Genomic DNA, 19,389 nt, shown 5'->3' with positions numbered 1-19,389 from the left:
CTATTGTTACAAACACTGCGCACTGCGTGTATGCCTACGCTAACTTCCATTCAGTTGGCTTTTTGATGGCAATGAATTTCCCATGCAGGAAATGTTGACCAGGGGGCGTTTCAAGGGTTGTTGGGGTTGGTCACCAAGGCAATGTGGGTCAGGCTGTGAAGGTATGTGAGTCCCAGTACCTTGAAATGGGATCGGGAGTATAATGACAGAAAATAGACGTGTACGACAATGTATGTAAAAATCTCTAACTAAATTTGACAAAGTCCGCTGTTTTCCCAGTCTATGCGGACATCAAGGATTAAGCAATGTATGTACTTTTGTATGGTACCGTTATCATAACGGTCCATTGATTTTCCGGGCTGTATTGACACGGTAATTTCTACCATGCATCATGCATAGTATTCGACACATGCATAAATGCTTATCTTTGGTCGAATTCTTGGCTCGAATGCTTAGCTCGAACTGCCTGCTGACCACATATTTCTGGCGGGTAGCCCGAATTTCTTTAGCCCAAAAGAGGGCCGCACATAAGTAAGTCCAGGGGTCGGGCATATAACCCCTGCTACTTCGTACAAAGATTCGTGATTCGGTATGAACTTCGGATTTAGCGGATGTTTCGAGCCAGCGATAGAAATCACCCTTGCCCCCGATGTTTCTCCAGAAAATTACGGAGTATAGCTCCCATTATTCTTGCTTCCTAACAGAGTGCCTCTCATTCTACCATCATGCCATCTTGCTGGCCCCCTTTCGGTACTGTTTCCCCGAGTTAAGCCACGGCAGTTTCTATAACCCCCATGAGCTCTTTGAATCCAATTTTAACGCTACTTTTACGAGATAATTAGTCTACTTTAACTATTAATTGCTGTACGGAGTATAAAATACATATTACAAGCTATGAACTACAGGCAAAAATATGCTATGGCGCACTGCCGTACAGCCGAATCCCGCTCCGTGGCACTAATGCACGCTCGACGTCAATGGACGCGCTTGCTTGTGTCAATCTGACCTAGACCCGCTAAGTCGCAGGTTACATTCCAATCTTTGAACAAAGCCGAGAGAAAAAAAACGTATCTACTCTCCACCTAATTTCCCAGATATCCATCTTTGTATCGATGTGCAATGCTTATATCCTACCGTAGTGTATGCAGGTGCGGGTTCCTAACTTTCCGGGTGTGAATCTGACCTGGGGGTCGATTCTCACAAGACTTGGTGGATATCTTTGGACTCGACCTGATCTCGAGTTAGAGAACAGCTCCGAATCACCTGCGTCATCTCGGAAGGATACACAGCCGCTGCAGGGATGTCCGCGTATTCACTCGGTCCCAGGCGTTGATAAGTTGACAAAGAGCAGGAAGGTCCATGCAACGCTAGCCATAGCGTCACCGAGTAACCACGAGGCCATTTGCTGATGTTGGTGTGAAATTTCTCGGGGACAAGAAAGATAAGACCGTAAAGACCGAACCCCGCAGCTGGTGGCTATATAAGCCTCTAGTTAGTGGCTGCGGCATGCGAAGCTAAAAGGTGCTTCTTAATATAAACGGTCACAGCGCAGCGACACCGCAGGCTCATAATTCCCCCAACTACAGTGCCAAATCAACCACGGCTGAGACCCCGGATTTCTTAGAGAGAGAATGGCGTTCCCATACAAGCATTTCTTGGTTATCGGCGCGACAGCTGGAATCGGCAAGGCCCTCGCGCCCCGTCTAATTGAGTCGGGGGCTATGGTCACCGCCATGGGTCGGCGGCAGGACCGTCTGGATGAATTCGTGCAAACTTTCGGGGCTGCACATGCGAAGGGCGAGCGGTTCGACGTTGGAGAGTTTGCCAAGATTCCAGATTTTGTCACAAGGTACGGTGTCTTTCCCGAGGTCCTCACCCGCGGCTTTCCACATACTAACGGGGTGATGGACAACAAATAGGGTGATGAAGGAATCGCCGGATATTGATTCCATTGTGTTTAATGCCGGGGTGCAAAACCCGTACGATCTGACAGATCTCGACAAGTTTGATCTGACGCGTTCCACGAGGAAGTGAAGATCAACTTTTCCAGCTTCGTCTCTCTCACCCATGCCCTTTTGCCTTATCTTCAGAAGAACCCGAACCCAACTAGTTTCATCTTGTAAGACGCCTACCCGGCTGCAATCCGCGGCAAGAGCTAATGGATGTATCAGTACCGGCTCGAATTTGGCCATCGTGTCTGCTGCCACGCTTCCGGCGTACTCAGCATCGAAGGCGGCCCTGAATGTATTTACTCTCTGTCTGCGGGAGCAGCTGCGGCACTCGAACACCAAAGTGGTCGAGATTTCCCCTCCACCGGTCCAGAGTAAGGCAACCCTGGCCCCATAATGTTGATATTTCAGTGCTGACCCTTGGCTATAGCGGAATTGCACGACTACATGGGCGAGGATGCGGGTCGCCAGTTGGGAATGCCCTTGGACGCATTCACGCAGCAGGTTTATCAGGGACTGGCCGAGGGCAAAGATCAGATTGTAATTGGCAGTATTGGGCCAGTAGACACATTCAACGGGATTGTGGACAACCGTCGCACTGCCTTCGAGAACCTCTCCAAGATGATGCGTGGTGGGAAGCCCTAGGCAGGCCGCAGATCTTATACTTATATTTACTCCGTGTGGAACAGGAAGGAGGATTTCTATAACTATTAGTAGCAATTCCATGCAGCATGTAAGCCTTGTATATATATAACCATACTCGTATGTAGTCAAAAACAAGTAATATCCAGAGACATAAAGAAAGACACCCTGGACTTCTGTACTTTGTAAAAGGACTCTGTAAAAGAAGATGAAGATCAAGTCCAAACAAGGAAAGTGTTGGCCCGGAATCTCAAGGTCACGGGGCCAACAATTACAATACATTGGGGTATACTAGATACGCTGTATCAATCCAATTAACCAACCAGAGCCCTCAAGTACCGCACATGACCATTCATTTACCGGACCTTACCGGAACAAGTCAAGCTTCAGAACGACGCAATTATTCGCGACTTGCATCTTCTCATCTCTCCTGATTGTCTTCTTTATCTCGTCCTTTTTTTTTTTTTTTTTTTGGGCCCTTATCAATCGTAATTTTGGCTGCGCATTTCTCTTTTTGCCAAGAAACAAGATCTGTCGGTGGTAATATTTGATTCTTGATTTTTGTCGCTTGACGCGCCTGCTACGTGGCCAACGTTGGCGCATCTTTCCCTCCAAGTCACCCGCAAGTCACCCGCAAGATCTTCCCACTTCACTCGACATCCCCCCACCATGTCGCGAACACTCCCAAAACAGTTTAATCCGCTCATCACGATCGAGGTTGCTCCTACCTGTAAGTTCGAACACTGGCGCGTGGTGGCGCGACCGCGCGCATCGGCTATTTACCCGCCTCGTGCTCCCTTAATGCCTCGAGGCCACCGCTAACGATTTCGCGTTACCCTGGTTTATAGATGATGAGCTCCTTGCCCGCCGTCGTCTTGGACAAACCAACCTCTCCGTCAAGCCTGCTCAGATTGGGACCTCAAACGCAACCAAGCCCGAGAACCTAGGCGTGTTCGAGTATGCTCACCTCCGTGCTCCGCTGCCCAAGGACCTCGAGGGCTCTGAGATCTTCCCTCCCCACCCCCAACAACACCCAGATAGTTACTTCTTGATGGTGAGACTTCCCGTTTTATCTAATCTTGAAATTCGACGGGCACTGACTTCGGGCCTCATCGTCACAGCGCCGTAGTAAGGATGGCTTTGTTAGCGCGACTGGAATGTTCAAAATTGCATTCCCATGGGCGAAGGCCGATGAAGAGCGGACAGAGCGTGAGTATCTGAAGGCTCGCGAGTATACCAGCGAAGAGGAAGTCGCTGGCAATGTGTGGATCTCGCCCACATTTGGTATGTTCTGACCAGGATGTTCTCCCTATAAAACAATTCCTGACTTTATACTTAGCCCTTGAGCTTTCCAAGGAATACCAAATGTACGATTGGGTGCGCGCACTGCTGGACCCAACGGACATTGTGCAAAGTCCCTCCAGCGCAAAGAAGCACATCACTCCCCCGCCGAAATTCGAAATTCCCTCCGATGAGCCGCCCGTGTCGCAGCGCAACCGCAGAGGTCGGTCCGCTTCTCCGAGCAAGAAGTTGTTGTCTCCTCGGAAGCCCCGCAGCACCCGCATCACCAAGGATGTCACTAGCACCCCGTCCACGAAGGCTGCAAACGCTAGTCTTCAGTCGGCATTAGATACAGCCTCCGCCCTTTCGGCCACGATTCCCGAATTGCGCGCCGTGGATGGTGAAACAGAAGTCACGTCAAGCAGATCTCCTGGAAAGAAGACCAGAGGAGGCGTGGCACAAAGACTAGCTACCGCGGAATCCGAAGAGGATGCAAAGGAGGAGGCTAAGGAGGAAAAGAAAGAAAAGAAGAAAGCCGACAAGAAAGAGAAGAAGAAGGAAGAGATCAAGGAACAGGAGACCGTCGAGGTATTGGTGGCTGACGATGTCACTGATGCTGTCAAGTCCACTCACAGTACTGTTTCCCTGGATATGCCTATCAGTCTGCCGGAGGTGCCCTCTGCTGCGGAGACTGAAGAGATGATTGCTCAGGCCAAGGAGATGGTGGAAGAGGCCATCAAGGCGCAAGCCGAAGGCGCTACTGCCGAATCGACATCTGCCAAGGTGACCACCAAGCGCAAGGCCGAGGAGGATGACGACGAAGAGACATCGGCCGAATCCTCCCAACGAGCCAAGAAAGCCAAGGTGCTTGAGAACAGGCTCAAGCAGGAGCGTGTCCGCAACCGCTCTATCTTCGGTGTCTCCGTGGCCTTTGCTCTGGCGTAAGTCATTCCGTGTTACGAATATTCCGAATCAACACTAACATCATATCTAGGGCTTCTATCCCATACTTTTTCTAAACAGGATGAGGTTTTGCTTGACAAAATCCAGTCTGTTTGAAATTTTGGTCTCTTCTTTTCGGCGTGTCTGTCGCTTGCGACGGCTCAGCTACCCAAATATTCACTTCTGATGCCCAATTCCCCTTGTCGTTATCATAAATATATTCCTCGCCGGCGATCCTGAGTGCCCTGTGCCTGTTATTGACACCATTTTCTAATATTTTGCCCTCCCCTCCCCTTCCCATCCCTCTCCCTATGTTTTGCACCAGACTTGGTTATTTGGATTGCCTCTTAGCTCATTTCATGCCCCCTACCCTTGTTCTCCTGATACCAACTTCCTCCCTCTCCCACCTACTGCCCTATGGCAGTTTTCCAAGTAGTCAAGGACGATTCGCTCAATGACAGTGATATGCTTGATGTTACCAGTTTGTGTTTCCTGTAGGGTTATAACCTGTATATTGATTTATTGATAACAAACACTTTGAATGTGCATTGACACGAACTACGTTTAACAATGTTTGTCTACATTGTACAAGATATTCACACCAATCGACCAATGACGGTCAAATAACGGCCAAGTGACGTTTACGGGTGACTAACTTTGGAAGTACACGCGGGACATAACTCTCTCACTGGATACTGCCTCATATACTAACTAACAAGAATAGTCGGCCACTTATACGGCTTTGTGATGTCTTTTGGGTGGTCTTTTTAGATGCGTTTTAAGTGTATATAAAGGCGGTAAAAAGAAGCGTACTCCACAACTAATGCAAACAAGTAAAACAATCATGAAGCTCCGCACCCGATAACAATTCCAATACTTCTTTCACCCCATTCAACGTTTGCACATATCCCGAGGCTTTTGAAATTGACCGGTAACATGTCGCTCCCGGGTCTCGAGCTAACGCAGCCATCGGAGGAAAGATCGCAGGCACCGGCACCACCATCACAGATCAGCCTGACCCCAGGTTCGGAGTGGCGGTTCGAGGTCGCCTTTGGACATATTATCAAAGTAAAGGTATGCTATATTCTCTGATGTGCTTGGGACTCTTCTGATTCAAGTTGTGCAGCTTCTCAATGGAACCGCCGAACTCTTCGGAACCGAGCTTGCCGAATCCCAAACCTACACTTTTACCGGTACAAAAGCGGCAATCTTCACATGGCATGGCTGCGCACTTGAAGTCATTGCAGTCGAGACGGCATCAACTACCTCTGATGGAGTCACCCCGACAGTCGGTCATGGTGCAGGAGGCTGTCAAAGCGAATACACGGCCGAGGAAACACCAATGGTAGAATATGCCAACGTCCACTTTGCGCTGGAGACAATGCGAGAAGAAGCTCAGTCAATAGGCAAGGATGGCCCGCGTGTGCTCCTTCTCGGCTCTGAAAACACCGGAAAGACCAGTTTGGCTAAGATCTTGACCGCCTATGCGACGAAGATCGGCCGTCAGCCGTTGGTCGTGAACCTCGACCCTACGGAGGGTATGCTCGGTGTCCCTGGTACACTGACTGCGACTGCCTTCCGTACCATCTTGGACGTCGAAGATGGCTGGGGAAGCAGTCCCATGTCCGGGCCCAGCCCCGTGCCTGTCAAGCTGCCGCTTGTGTACAGTTACCCGATGCAAAGCCCGCTCGATGGCGAAGGCGTTGTGTACCGACCAGTCGTCTCGCGTCTAGCTCTGTCTGTCACGGGCCGGATGGCCGAAGATGAGGATGCGCGCGAAACGGGAATTATCGTCGATACGCCCGGAATCCTGGGCACAGACAAGCCTGGCACAATGGAGTTGATCAACCACATTGTTACAGAGTTCTCAATTACAACCATCCTGGTACTAGGTTCCGAGCGCTTGTACAGCACCGTTGCCAGACAGTATGACAACAAGCCCACCTCTAGCGCAACAGCCGCTGTCTTCGACGAGCACATCTCCGTCGTCAAGCTTTCCAAATCGGGTGGCTGTGCTGACCGTGACGATGCCTTCCGCAAGGCAACACGGGAATCCCAAATCCGTTCCTACTTCTTCGGCAATCCCATCCCCTCCTCATCGCCCTCTTCTGCCATCACTCTTTCTCCCCACGCACAACAACTCGACTTCGCCTCCCTTCCCGTGTACAACTACACCGTCTCCTCGGCAGACGATGAAGACGAAGACGAATACGACCCCTCCCAGTTGGGAACTGGCGACTCCTTCCTCCCCGGCGGTGGCGGCATGGACGACTACACCCCACAGGAAACAAAACAAGACCCGGACCGCGCCGCCCCCCTCCCTGGTGTCGTGGGCTCATTCTCAGAGTCCACCGAGAACGCAAATTCCAACACCAATGCCAACAACGGCAACAGCGTCCCCTTGAAGAAGGTTCTCCCACCCGCTCCCTCCGCTCTGGCAAATACCCTCCTTGCAATTACTCATGCACCTACCACGGCATCCCCCGCCGAAGTCCGTGACGCGAGTATCATGGGCTTTTTGTATGTTGCCGACGTTGACGCGGATAAGGGCAAGATCCGTGTGCTTGCGCCTGTTGGCGGGAGAATGCCTCCCCGCGCTATTATTTGGGCGAAGCGTTGGCCTGGCGAGTTGGTTGGGTTGGTGGGTTAAGAAATTTTCTTTGCATTGCATTCTTTTTCTTGCTTGCATTAGATAGTCGCATCTATTCTTCGGATATGGAGTTGGGGATTTAAATTTCACTTAGCATGGGGTTGTGGCTCGTTATTACATACAATCAATCATTCGACGGGTGTGTATCAACGTGCATGTAGGCTATCATCTTGTACAATAGCATGTATGTATTTCCGTTTATGGCGACATACTACTAAATGGGACTATCCATCGATTTCTATTTTACGGAAGAGGTGGTTCTGTTGACCTTTTTAAATTGAAAAATCCATTCGTAGGAAGGAGTAAGCTAGAAAAAGCAGACAAAAACCAATGAAGCGTAGATTGTAGATTGCTTTGCTCTCTCCTGGTGTGGTTTTCTCCCAGGCCCAACCCAGTTGAACCAAAAGCGAGACCAATGCCCCACATCCTGCGTAACTATTGCCAACCACTTGGGGGCAGACGGGGTAAGGACCTGAGCTGTCCCTGATCTGTCTTTCGGACTAGGGCGTGAGCTATGACCCTCGATGACATGCCATTGAGCCGGGATTTGGGTTATTGTGTCTGATGGATGAAAGAAAGATAGTTATACCAGAAATTGGTGATGACACGCAGGTCACTTTCACTAAGCTCCAAGGGTTGGTGATTTGAGGGCCTAGCTTTTGAAACATAAGACCTTCACTCCCGGCTAGTCATATACTTTCAAGCATGTTGCAGTGATCGAGTTATGTGACCCCCGGGTTCATATTCACTATCGCCACCAACCGTCGTGCTCGTGGAGCGAAAAAGAAAAGCCATTAGGGGAAAAAAGCCCTGCCCGGGAAGTCATCCGGCTGCCAGGTAAGAAATTAATGTGCTCGCTGGCGAGTTTAGCTGTGAGCCATTTGCCTTTCTTGTCGAACGACACTCGTACACAGATTGTCGGTGCCGGGAGGGAAGCTCACGGAGAGGAAACCGTCCGTCCAAGTTCGGAGTGGTAGTTGATGTGGTCACACAGGGAGGGGATCGGATCCTGCCTTATAGACAGGACTGAAGGGGTATCTGTCGGTCGTTCGGCAAATACACGTCCACATCAGTATGGTTGTTGGGGAATCCTCCCTTCTTCAGAAAGGCAATGGAGGACCCAGAGGATTGATGGGTCCTAATGGAACTCGCGCAAGATAGCCCTAATTCTGGATCGACCCATTCGTGAGGTATGGCCGTATCTGCTCGGGGTATTCGTGGAGACAGGACCACACAGGATTAAAGGCGGCTGGGTCAAGATCGCGAGGATCTCCCTTCGGTGGGGTCCAGGTCATCGTTTTCTGGGTTTCTCTCGAGATTTATATCAGTATTAGGCCGTTTAAGGGAGGATGAGAGAAAGTCAAAGAGACAATCAACGAAGGGCGATGGATGAATGTAGTTAGAATACAGGGAAACTCACAAATAGAGACCGTCTAAAGTATTCCCATGACAGCACTGGAGGGTATAGCGATCAGACTAATATCTGTCTACTTGGAAAGAGCCTTAAAGTGTCTGTTTACACGAGGAAGGTGCTGATGATACAACCAACTAGCAAACAGTAGTCAACCAGAACCCCCTGAGCTGTGATAGAACTCGATAATCCTTGATAATCCCACCTTCAGGCTCTCCACCTCCACTGAGAAAATAACACGGAACCAGCCTGCAACTTCGTTATGATAGGTATACCCCGACGACATCACCACCCCAATATGTTGCAGCCGGCAGGACAAATGCAACTCTGCAGCCCATTCGCCTTGACTACCAACAATGATATTATCCAAGCACTTGGACAGGTCAATCCAGAGGAAAAGCCCCGCAATACTAGATAAATACTAAAGTTTAGTTTCCGACTTCTCCAGGGCTGTTTTGAAGATCTGCAAGATATACTCCGTAGGGAAAACCGACCTGCCTTGCGCAAAAGGGATTCCTGCCTCCTCCAAGGCCCGTGCAGCTAAATCCCGATGTGAACGAAGTAATTCATGGCTTTTCTGAAGAAAGGTCTTCACAAAGTCTCGGTCCTCGAGAACAGCAGTGGCAATACTGCAGGATATATTCGAAGGCCAATGGAATCGACTATATTATAGGTTATTTAGCCCCTAACCAACAAACGGAGCCAAGCGTGCCCTTACCTCATCGATGAAGCCGCTTGTAAAAGTCTCTGATTCCGACTGATCAAACATCCTAGCCGTAATCCCGCTGCAGCAAAATCCTTCGACATCCCATACAGCACATGGATTAGGGCAGGATCCACCCCGAGCGGGACGGGGTCGATTGACAGGACCGAAACAAACCCAACGGAATCATCATTGCCGTACACCGATAGTGCATACACTTCATCGCTGATGAGATGAATTTGGTACTTCTGACAGAATAGCAGTAGCTCCTCTAGTGTTTCGCGAGAGTAGCATCGACCGAGTGGGTTGTGCGGGTTACAGATCAAGAGGGCCCGTATTGTTACGCCAGTTTCATCTCGTGCTTTCAAGAAGGTCTCCTCATACCGAGCCACGGCATCTGGGCTAAATGGATCGTCCCCATGGAAGGGGGTATAGATCAGTTGGCAATTAGAGGGAACGCGGAGGTCTCCTGTGAAGGACCCGTATATTGGCTGGCCCAGTAAAATGCCATCGCCGGGGTTGGTTAGACTGAGAGCACAGATGGCATTGAGGCTCGTCACGCCATTTGCGAAGACGATGTTGTTAGGTGAGATGGGGGTGAAAGTAGCTCGTAATTAGATTGGTCATGGCGCTTCGTAGTCGGCTTGAGCCGAAGGGGCCTTCATGGTAGGTGAGAGTTGTGCGGTCAAGCTTTGATGATACCTGTTGTTTGTCGTTGTTTTAGCTGGTTTGTTTCTTGTGCTCTGTGTAGTGGGTGGAGGTGGCTAGTCTAGGGCTTCACCTGCGTGCGGATGTATTCAAGCATTATGTCTTGCACCAGGAACTAACGTATGAGTTAGTTTGTATATGTTCATGATTTAAGATGTTGACTAGGAGGCTTTTGTGGTAGGCTTACATTCTCAGCATTGCTGAAAGACACAACACCCTGCTGGGTATCTTTGTCGAAGACTGTCTTAGGAGGGCCAAGGTAGCCATCGGCCAACCCTGCCTCAGCATATCTGTCTCCGCGAGTCGAAAGCATGCCTAATCAACAAGATGATGAGTGCCAAACCTGGAAAGGAGCTCTTCGTTAGATCGTCAGATCTAAATCCTAACGGTGACGGGTCAGTGGAAGAAGTAAATGCTAGGATAATATAATAACGAACTAGTATTTCGGACTTCAACGCCGGATTCCGGCGTGGAGCCGTTATGAGGGGTAATAACAGGGCTATGTTCTACATAAGTAGACTCCTATATATATGTTATGCTATGATATGATATAATGCTATGCTAGTACAGTACAAAACAAAACTCCCTCCAATCATTGTACAACCCCAATGCTCCCAAGTATACATGCATTTACAGACAGAAATCAAAGCGCCTGAAACCATACAATCATAAACATCACTCCCACCTCCTCCACTCATCAACAGCCTTCCTCATCTCCTCATCACAATTATACCCTTTTGACTGAGAAACCAACAACTCCTCCCTCCGATCAAGGAACCGCCTCTCAGCCTCAACCCTCCTCTGCGCAACAGACTTCAACAATCCAAAATCATCCCTAACAACCGCCTCCCTGAACTTCGCCCGCATACGCGGCGAGTAAAGCTGACAGCTCGCCTCACGAGTCCGACCAGGTCCATCACCAGGCAAGATCCGCATCTTCGTCGTGATCATGCACGCAATAGGATGATTCGACCTCGCCAGCGGCCAAACAACCTCATCATAGCAGTCTTCGCAGACACACATTTCCGGCAGCGACGGTATAAAGTGCCACGTACTAAGCGCAGGCCTATCACGACGACAATCACGCAGCACGACCTTGCGCCGCGCATAGTTGAGGAACTCGCGCGTATCCGGGCGGCGGGTGCGCGAGGAGTCCGATTCAGCACGCGAAGCAGACACATCGAGGAGATCGATGAATTTTACGAATCGCGGACTCGACGTGACGAAGTCGCATACCCGCTCGGTGGGGTCTGGGTTTGGCTGGAAGGTCTCCCGGTGGCTGGGCATTAGGATGCGGATGTTGCGCGCGCAGCTGCTGCAGACGTGAAAGCCTGGGAGGTCGTTGCCGGTTTCTGGGTCGTAGATGCGGTGCCAGTATTGTTCGGCGACGATGCGGCCGGGACAGGACCGTGTACCGGGTGGTGGACGTGTCATTTGGTACAGGAGCTCTAGGCTGTCGTGTTGCTTTTTTATCATCTGGGCCCAGGCGAGACGGGTCCATGCGTTAGCGAAGGCGCATCGAGTCTTTTGCCCGGCTGGTTTGGGGAGGCTTGGGATGAAGTAGTCCCGGTACCGGGAGTGTGCGATTTGACCCATGCAGGATGGGCAGATGTCTAGGTGGGTGAGGCCTTTTAGCGTATACCAATCTTGGTAGCCTGCTACGGCGATTGTTCGCGGGCATGGAGAGAGGCCCAGGCCTACTGAGCTGGGGCGCTGTGGAGATGTTGCCGGGGGTCGAGCGGGTGCGGGATGAGCCAGTGACCTGTCGGGGTTGAGTTGGGTTGCGACTTGGGTTGATGTAGGCTTGATCATCTCCGGTGGTGGTCGTGATGGATGGCGAGAGCCAGACATCGACCGGGTAGGTGGCATTGTCACCGATGTTGCGCGGGCACGTGAGGCCGGGGGCAATTCCTGCTGTGCTCGTTGGATCGGAACACGCTGAGGCCCACGCGAAGGTGAGTGCGAGGCTTGAGCAGGAGCAGCAGGGGGAGGCGGAGGGGGCAAAGAGATGTTGAGAGGGTTCAGTTTTACAGGCTTCGCAGTTGGCATTTGCCGTACCTCCGGGTCTGACATAGATCCCGACTCTCGCTGTTCGTGTCGTTGGCGAAGCTTCTCCTCAATGCGTTCTGCAAGGGTGGGCCCATTTGGCAGAGCTGACACAGGAGCCGTGGGTACAGGCGCCTGTGGCTGGTGTGAGGGTGGCCTGTTATATGTTGTGGCCGAATCGGACAGATACCCCGAGCTAGGCTCCCGTCGAAAGCGTTCTGGCATTGGTCGTGTGGTTGAAGGTGCATATCTAGCACTGTTGGATCGACTAATGGAAGACTTGGGCGGTGGTAGGTAGGTCTTGTCATGCATGGGAGCCCGAGCACCACTGCGATCCGGTGCAATCGGCCCACGGGAGCCAGACATATTCTGCAATGGCGGCCCATGTCTGCCGGAATTGCCATCCCGGCTATGAGCTGGCAGCAGGGGTTCCCGCTTCGTATTAACCTCACGGATAGGCTGTTTCTGGGCTAGAGGTCGAGATGGCGGGCCGCGTGGTTGGGTTGTAGTTGAGGGTGGCGCACGCTTTGGCCGATCATCCGTCTCAAACCTGACGGTATTCCGGAAGACTGGCTCTTCAGGAGGCGGTGTCATTGGCCCTGCACTTTCATCCGAAGACACACTCCCGAGCCCAGGCACACTGGGAACGCTGGCAGGGGAGGTAGACGGCGGAGGGGGCGAATTGGCAGAGATTATGATGGGATACTGATCAACAGCCCCTCTTGTATGAACACCATCGACTCCCGGTTTAGCTCCAAGCTTGGAGAGACCGTTTAGCTCCTTCAAGAGGGACTGGGGCTCTTCCTCAACGCAGGGCGCGGGAGGCCATTGCGATCGTGCTCGTCGAGAGCTCCGAGGGGGAGCCATTTCTAAAAAAAAGAAAACAAAAAAAAATTGATTTGGCCAAACAGATAGTATGGAATATGATTGTTTTAGGACGTTAACCTGGTGCGTTGACGTCTCGTGGAATAGCTCGAGAAATATGGTTCATAGTATAAATATTCGGACTTGAAAAGCGAAAAGTTGCAGGGGGGGCAAAAAACTATGGTACGTATGAAAGAGAGAGAAAAATTTTCATGAAAGTAGACAAAGATGCTCGCTTTAAAGTACGTGCGCAAGCCGGATGTACAAGGGTATATACGCGTCGGTGGATGGCATCGGGCATCACCCTGAGAAAATAGACCTCTGATAGGCCATTTCAGTGATTGGGCAAGAGCAAAAATACAAACAATAATAGCTTCAGGCTGAAGAGGAATCACGAGTCAAGGGTGACAGGTGGAAACCGTGAAACGAATGGTCGAGTCACGGTCATCACAAAGGGGTGTGGCTATGGCAGCCTGTTGACTATTGGGCACGAAGTGGAACCTCCGGGTACTGCCGTTGCGTTTCAGGTCGATTTATTTAGAATCAGATCGGTCCACTGGATCATATTGGGCAACAAATGAAAATCTCGAGCTTCCTCAGGGGCTGATGTTTAGGAAACTTGTCCTAAACTTGGAGTGACCGATCAGAGGATAATGACTTGCGTAATGTCTCAAGTGTATGGCGCGGGGGGAGATATATTCTCTTCCAAGGTTTCATGATGCAGTCAGCGGCAGATGATACAAAGTCGGCGCTATACCGTCCTGCAGAGCCAGGACCAACTGACATGCCGGTTCGTGGGTCGTGGGGGATTGGCCCCTCTTGGGGCTCCGGGTGGCTTGCATGTTGATTTTGTAACGGAGTACTGAAGCGCTAATACACCGGCAGATCTGACCAGGGGCTTTACCTGAGCGCCATAGATTTTCTGTTAGAGAAGGGGGGGGGGGGGATTGAATTTGTTGGATATCTTTTGTTCCACTTGAAAAGACTGTGTTGCAGTGCGGTGTTGCATAATATAACAAGTGCACCCTTGTTCCGACGGGTGAGGACCCGACGGAAATGGCGTCATATTCCTTAGAAGCGGGATATTCGAATAGTTGATATGTTCAATTTGTATTTGGGGAACCTATATAAATCACAATGGCAATTCTGAATACGGTACACTCCATATAGATAATAAGAATGAAGTTCGTTGATTTCTAAAAGAGAAGCGAAGGGAAAAGAAGAGAGCGCAACAATTCCGCCGGAGATTGCGGGGATCCGATGACAAATGTGAAGCCGATGACCTTCATGTCTCCAATACTCCCCCCACCTACTTATTAATTATGTTTTCGCTCTCTTCTACGCAGTAGTTCTCGGCTCACATTACTTCGAAATCACATTGCCCCTCCACTCGTGAACCAATTCACTCCAATCCGCAGCATGTCCGTCCCAACAACCATGAAGGCCGTAGTGGTCGAGCAGACCGGCGGCCCTGAAGTGCTCCAATTGAAGACCTCATACCCAGTCCCTACCCCACAAGCAGGACAGCTGCTAGTGCGCAACAACATCTCCGGTGTCAACTACATCGATACCTACTTCCGGACAGGACTATACCCCGCCCCCAAGCCCGAGATCTTGGGCCGCGAAGGCGCTGGTGTTGTCGCTGCCGTCGGTCCCGAGACTTCTGGCTTCCAGGTCGGTGATCGAGTTGCATGGTTGGCTACTGGTGGGTATGCCGAGTACACTGCAGTGTCCGCGGCCCAGACTGCGAAGATCCCCGAGGGGATCAGTGATGAGGACATCATGGCCTCATTCTTGAGCGGTTTGACGGTGCTTGCTTTCGCAAAGGAAACTTATCCCGTGCAGAAGGGCGATTGGGTTCTTCTCCATGCTGCAGCTGGTGGTGCTGGTTTCCTCATGACTCAGATTTTGAAGACCATGGGTGCCAACGTTATTGGTACCGCCGGCGGCGCGGAGAAGTGTGCGCTTGTAAAAAGCCTCGGTGCTGATGTGGTGATTGATTACCGCAGCGAGGAGGGTAAGGACTGGGTTAAACAGGTTAAGGAAGCTACTGGTGGTCGCGGCGTCGATGTTGTCTACGATTCTGTTGGCAAGGATACCTGGGAAGGAAGCTTGGAGGCTGTCAAGCGCAAGGGTACTATCGTCTGGTTTGGCAATGCCAGCGGGCCTGTGCCCCCGCTTCCTCTTGCGTATGGCCTTTCCCTCTCTTTATTGGACTTGGCTAGTGATACTGATGATATTCCAATAGGAAACTTACCCCCAAGTGTGTCAAGGTTGCTCGCCCGTCGCTCTTCGGATACATTCAGACCCGCGAAGAGTTTGAATCATACACCAATGAGCTGTTTGGCCTACTGAAGTCTGGCCAGCTTAAGACCAAGATTCACAAAATTTACCCACTGGAGGACATTGCTCAGGTGCACAAGGTATGTAGTCTCCGTCATTCTTTGCGTGGAATTCTAGTCATTATGTATTCTAACCCGCTCGGCAGGATTTGGAAGGACGGAAGACCATGGGAAAGCCACTGCTGAGACCTTGAAGCAGGACCTGGCCTTTTTAAACAACACAAGCAAATTGTGATCTATCGATAATATAAGACTACGAGGATATGAATATTCCTTGGATATCCATACGAGTTTCATTTCTGGTTCTGCATTTGGCTAAGAACATATTTGAAAAAGCATTCCGATAAATTTGCAGACTGATCACGTAGTAAAACGATAGCTGCGCCTGGCGACCTTTCAATCACTAGTTGTCTCCCTCCAGTGCACCCTTGGGTTCCTGAGTCTCCGGAATATCCTCCTTCGAAGTAGTCTGGGTTCCTCGGCTGGTTGTTAGTCCTTTACCGGGCTGTCCCTCGGGCCCCTTGTCCTTCGCAACTTTCTGCTCCAAAGTCTGGGTTCCTCGGCTGGTTGTTGGTTCTTTACCTGGCTGTCCCTTGGGCTCCGAAGTCCGGACTCCTCGCTGAGCCTGTTCCTTTTCAAGCTGCTCCTTTTTCTCCTTAAGGAACTTGGCGATGACCTCCGGTGCGATAACAGGCTTGATCTTTTGCGGGTTCTGGAAATGGTCGATAGTGCGATCAAGGGTCTGCTTGGGGGTCTCAAAAGGGGAAATGTTGCGGGGGTCATTGCTAAGGCGCACGCGGGACTGCTCTCCCTCAGTCGACTTTTCCTTGCCTTTACGCGGTTTCGGGTCCACCAAGCCCATCAAGTCTTTGACTTCCTCCAGGTCCCAGCCGAAGGCCTCAAGCGCATGGATCATTTGCCAGACGGCAACCATGGCATCATCACCCGGCTGAAGATTGAAGGTCAATTCGTGAGTCAGCATGTGCATAGCGAACTCGGCCGGGGTCGGCTCAGGAGGGCTCATAATGGACTCCTTTGCGCGGCGGCGTGCGACCTCCTCCTCATCAGGGATGAAATCAAGAGGCGCCGGCTCGACGTAGTCCATCATCCAGTCATTGTACCTGAATTTGTAGAAGCTTGGCAGGACCGACAGGATTTCATCGAAGTAGTACTGTCCGAAGTTGGTCTCAAAGACGGTCGTGATGATCTTCATGCCGGGCAGGATGTGGACAAACAACTCAGCTTCGACGAGAAATTCGAACTCGTAGCTCGGGGCAAAACCAGCATCCCAGTCGACCTTCTCCCAGGGAGCGAGGTCAAAGGGACCTCTGGCAGGATCACGGAATTCCTTGGCTCGAATCTTGCCAACTGGGGTGAGATCGGGGCACAGCTCATTGTAGTAAGCGATGGTTTCCTCGGTAGGTTGCTCTACAGAGATGATCTCAAAGCCATCGATGTCTGGAACCTTCTTGGCTTCGGTCATGTCCATGTCAGCGAGAATCTTGAATTTGCGAGCAGTCCGGTCATTTCCGGCAATTGCAATGGCATATTTGACGACCTTGCGAGCCATATCAGTGGTGAAAATCACTTGGTCAACGTATCGAACATTGGTCCATGCGTCCGGATCATCAACATCCTCGAAATAGTAGCCACCAAACAACACGGAGCAGCCGCGGTTGAAGTCACCGGGGCCTTGATGGTGAACAAGTTGCTGGTTCATCCACAACTCCTTGGCAGACCGATCGCAAGTCTTTCGGGCCTCCTCGAGATCCTCTTTCTGCTCGGGACAAACATCGTGGTAGAGCAGGTAAGTAAAGAAATTCTTCATGGTGTCAGTGCACACTTTGATCTCCTCCTCAGTATCAGGATTGTAGTAGCCCATGTAAAACCCAGTCCTATCGACCCAGTTAGCATCTGTGACCTTGAATAAGTGTTCAGATATCCCAAAACTCACAAGTAGCCAGTGGCAACATTGTTAAAGGATATTGGGTATGGCTTTCCCTGCTTGGGAAAGATGGCCGTGGTGCAGCGAGCTTGCATTGCTTCTTCTTTGGTCATTTCCTTCAACTCCGAAGGAGTCACTCCCTGGGAATGATTGGGCCCGACGCTGACACCGCCGTACTGCAGGTACTTGAGGAAAACCTTGCGTCTGTAGGGCTCAAGGCGTCGCTTGTATAAGAAGCGCTTGATGCCCTCGTCAATTCGACTACATAGGTCATGTTAGTTGATGTTGTTTAGTGTGTTGTATCATAATCTTTGAGGATCTTACTCAAGAATTGGCAAAGCACTGTGATAAAAAGTTAGATACTATCTCAGACAGGGAGTTATAAATGGACATACGGATCATAGATAGTCTTGTTCTCCTCGAACTCCTGTGGAGTCATTGGTGCATCGGCATAGAAGGGTTCGAATCCCGAGGGTGCGTTCTATAAGGACTGTTAGACAAAGTCCGAACGAGTGAACATGAGTAACACATTCATACCTCTCCTCTCTGACTCTTGGGCCGTCTCTTGTTCTTCTTCTTTTTCTTTGTACCAACGTCAAGTTCAACGTTTGCAAGAAACTTTTCCTCGCCAGGATCAAGCTTGGATCCAACCTTGGGCTCGTTCTCCGAGACCGCACCGTTCTTCGCGTGCGAAGTGCCTGCAGCGCTTTCCGACTCTTTTGCAACGGCAGCAAAATCAATTGCTTTCGGCAAAGCGCCTTCAAGGCCATCCTCGGCTAGAACCTTCTTGTTAGACTCCTGGTCCGAACTGACCAAAGGGTCCTCGACCTTTAAAATACTGTCAGCATAATTTTATATTTAAGATATCAAATGAATTGGGATCTGGTTAGAAAGAGTTAGAATACTCACATTATGCTCAGTCTGAGATGCAGCGTCCGACTTCTTGAGCTCAGGCTTCGCAAGAGTGACCGGATCAATGAAATGAACACGGGCATGCTTAATGCGACGCGATTTAACAGCTGACTCCGGAGAAGAAGCGACGGTTCCTCCCTTAGTAGCTTCGCCATGCTCCTGGTCCGGGATGGTGGGGCCAAGGTTAGCAGTTGCAGCGGCACCGTCCCCAGTCATGGCCTCAGTGGGCTTGATGGACTCCCCAGAGACACTGGGATCCAGTGACTGGGTAGCCGCAGGCATATTGCCTTCACGCTCAGGGTCAGGTTTATCATCCATGATGAATGATGGAACTAACGAAGTTGAAAAGTTGATGTTTCTGTCGCGAGAAGCGAGGATAAACGTTGGAAGGGAGAAGGGAAGATCAAAGCAGAGAGACGAGACTCAATAGCAGGCACCTGGGCAATCAATGGGACTGCTTAGTCGTAATGATTAGTCGTGATGATTAGTCGTCCGCGTGGGCGATGAAAGTGGATTAATCTATAGATGAGATCAAACAATCACTTGGAACCCATAATTTATGTCTCTTTTCAATTCTAGAAGATGTTTTACATTGTGATAGATTATGCTTTATTGTATCTTGTACATTATACTGAGTTAGAAAGAAAGAAAAAAGCCAGAAATTGCAGCGTTAAATAACTGAGCTGTATAGATACTATGTAGGTAGTTATAGATCGTATAGATTGTATAGATCGTGTGAGAGCGATCGTTGTGTTAGGGCCGAGAATGACATCCCTTAGTTATCCCGCATTTCGGCTGTGATCATGTCTGTCAGTTCTACATGGACATCAGTTCTGATTCAGATGGCACATATTTGAATAATTCACCTCATTTGCATTCTGTTTGCCAAGTTCAAAGCTACCGGTGGGGGTCTCCACACCTCAGAGCTACTCCCGTTGTTTGGGTTCGGAATACACACCCCCCTCAAGTCATAAAGTGACTATATCTTGACTAT

The 19,389-nt window shown here is 50.4% G+C and overlaps 7 protein-coding genes across 7 annotated transcripts; 4 read left to right on the top strand and 3 right to left on the bottom strand.

Annotated features, from left to right (window-relative positions):
• Positions 1–1,631: 1,631 nt before the first annotated feature.
• Positions 1,632–2,594, top strand: N7455_004845 (oxidoreductase, short-chain dehydrogenase/reductase family; the record flags this gene model as incomplete). Its single annotated transcript, XM_065604898.1, has 5 exons — positions 1,632–1,849; positions 1,920–1,979; positions 2,051–2,119; positions 2,172–2,323; positions 2,380–2,594. The coding sequence occupies 5 exons, from the start codon at positions 1,632–1,634 to the stop codon at positions 2,592–2,594; spliced, it is 714 nt and encodes a 237-aa protein (XP_065461798.1).
• Positions 2,595–3,260: 666 nt separating this feature from the next.
• N7455_004844 (KilA-N domain-containing protein) lies at positions 3,261–4,891 on the top strand (the record flags this gene model as incomplete). The annotated part of the gene is made up of 5 exons (XM_040961092.2): positions 3,261–3,321; positions 3,440–3,645; positions 3,713–3,875; positions 3,931–4,813; positions 4,867–4,891. 5 exons carry the CDS (start codon positions 3,261–3,263, stop codon positions 4,889–4,891), a joined length of 1,338 nt encoding a protein of 445 aa, XP_040808482.2.
• Positions 4,892–5,750: 859 nt separating this feature from the next.
• On the top strand, positions 5,751–7,464 carry N7455_004843 (cleavage polyadenylation factor subunit CLP1; the record flags this gene model as incomplete). Its single annotated transcript, XM_040961120.2, has 2 exons — positions 5,751–5,888; positions 5,941–7,464. The coding sequence occupies 2 exons, from the start codon at positions 5,751–5,753 to the stop codon at positions 7,462–7,464; spliced, it is 1,662 nt and encodes a 553-aa protein (XP_040808469.2).
• A 1,832-nt stretch (positions 7,465–9,296) lies between these two features.
• Positions 9,297–10,599, bottom strand: N7455_004842 (pyridoxal phosphate-dependent aminotransferase; the record flags this gene model as incomplete). Its single annotated transcript, XM_065604897.1, has 3 exons — positions 9,297–9,537; positions 9,594–10,185; positions 10,503–10,599. 3 exons carry the CDS (start codon positions 10,597–10,599, stop codon positions 9,297–9,299), a joined length of 930 nt encoding a protein of 309 aa, XP_065461797.1.
• Positions 10,600–10,961: 362 nt separating this feature from the next.
• N7455_004841 (uncharacterized protein) lies at positions 10,962–13,199 on the bottom strand (the record flags this gene model as incomplete). The annotated part of the gene is made up of 1 exon (XM_040961072.2): positions 10,962–13,199. The coding sequence occupies one exon, from the start codon at positions 13,197–13,199 to the stop codon at positions 10,962–10,964; it is 2,238 nt and encodes a 745-aa protein (XP_040808479.2).
• Positions 13,200–14,615: 1,416 nt separating this feature from the next.
• N7455_004840 (quinone oxidoreductase family protein) lies at positions 14,616–15,732 on the top strand (the record flags this gene model as incomplete). Its single annotated transcript, XM_040961098.2, has 3 exons — positions 14,616–15,385; positions 15,445–15,619; positions 15,685–15,732. 3 exons carry the CDS (start codon positions 14,616–14,618, stop codon positions 15,730–15,732), a joined length of 993 nt encoding a protein of 330 aa, XP_040808489.2.
• Positions 15,733–15,941: 209 nt separating this feature from the next.
• On the bottom strand, positions 15,942–18,713 carry N7455_004839 (uncharacterized protein; the record flags this gene model as incomplete). The annotated part of the gene is made up of 6 exons (XM_040961113.2): positions 15,942–17,433; positions 17,493–17,744; positions 17,808–17,825; positions 17,879–17,964; positions 18,021–18,311; positions 18,393–18,713. 6 exons carry the CDS (start codon positions 18,711–18,713, stop codon positions 15,942–15,944), a joined length of 2,460 nt encoding a protein of 819 aa, XP_040808454.2.
• Positions 18,714–19,389: the final 676 nt, after the last annotated feature.

This window comes from Penicillium solitum (genome assembly GCF_028829755.1).
Source record: "Penicillium solitum strain IBT 25940 chromosome Unknown utg000003l_segment0_segment0, whole genome shotgun sequence".
NCBI lineage: Eukaryota > Fungi > Ascomycota > Eurotiomycetes > Eurotiales > Aspergillaceae > Penicillium > Penicillium solitum.
The sequence above is the reverse complement of the archived record's forward strand: the minus strand, read 5'-3'. Positions and strand labels throughout refer to the sequence as shown.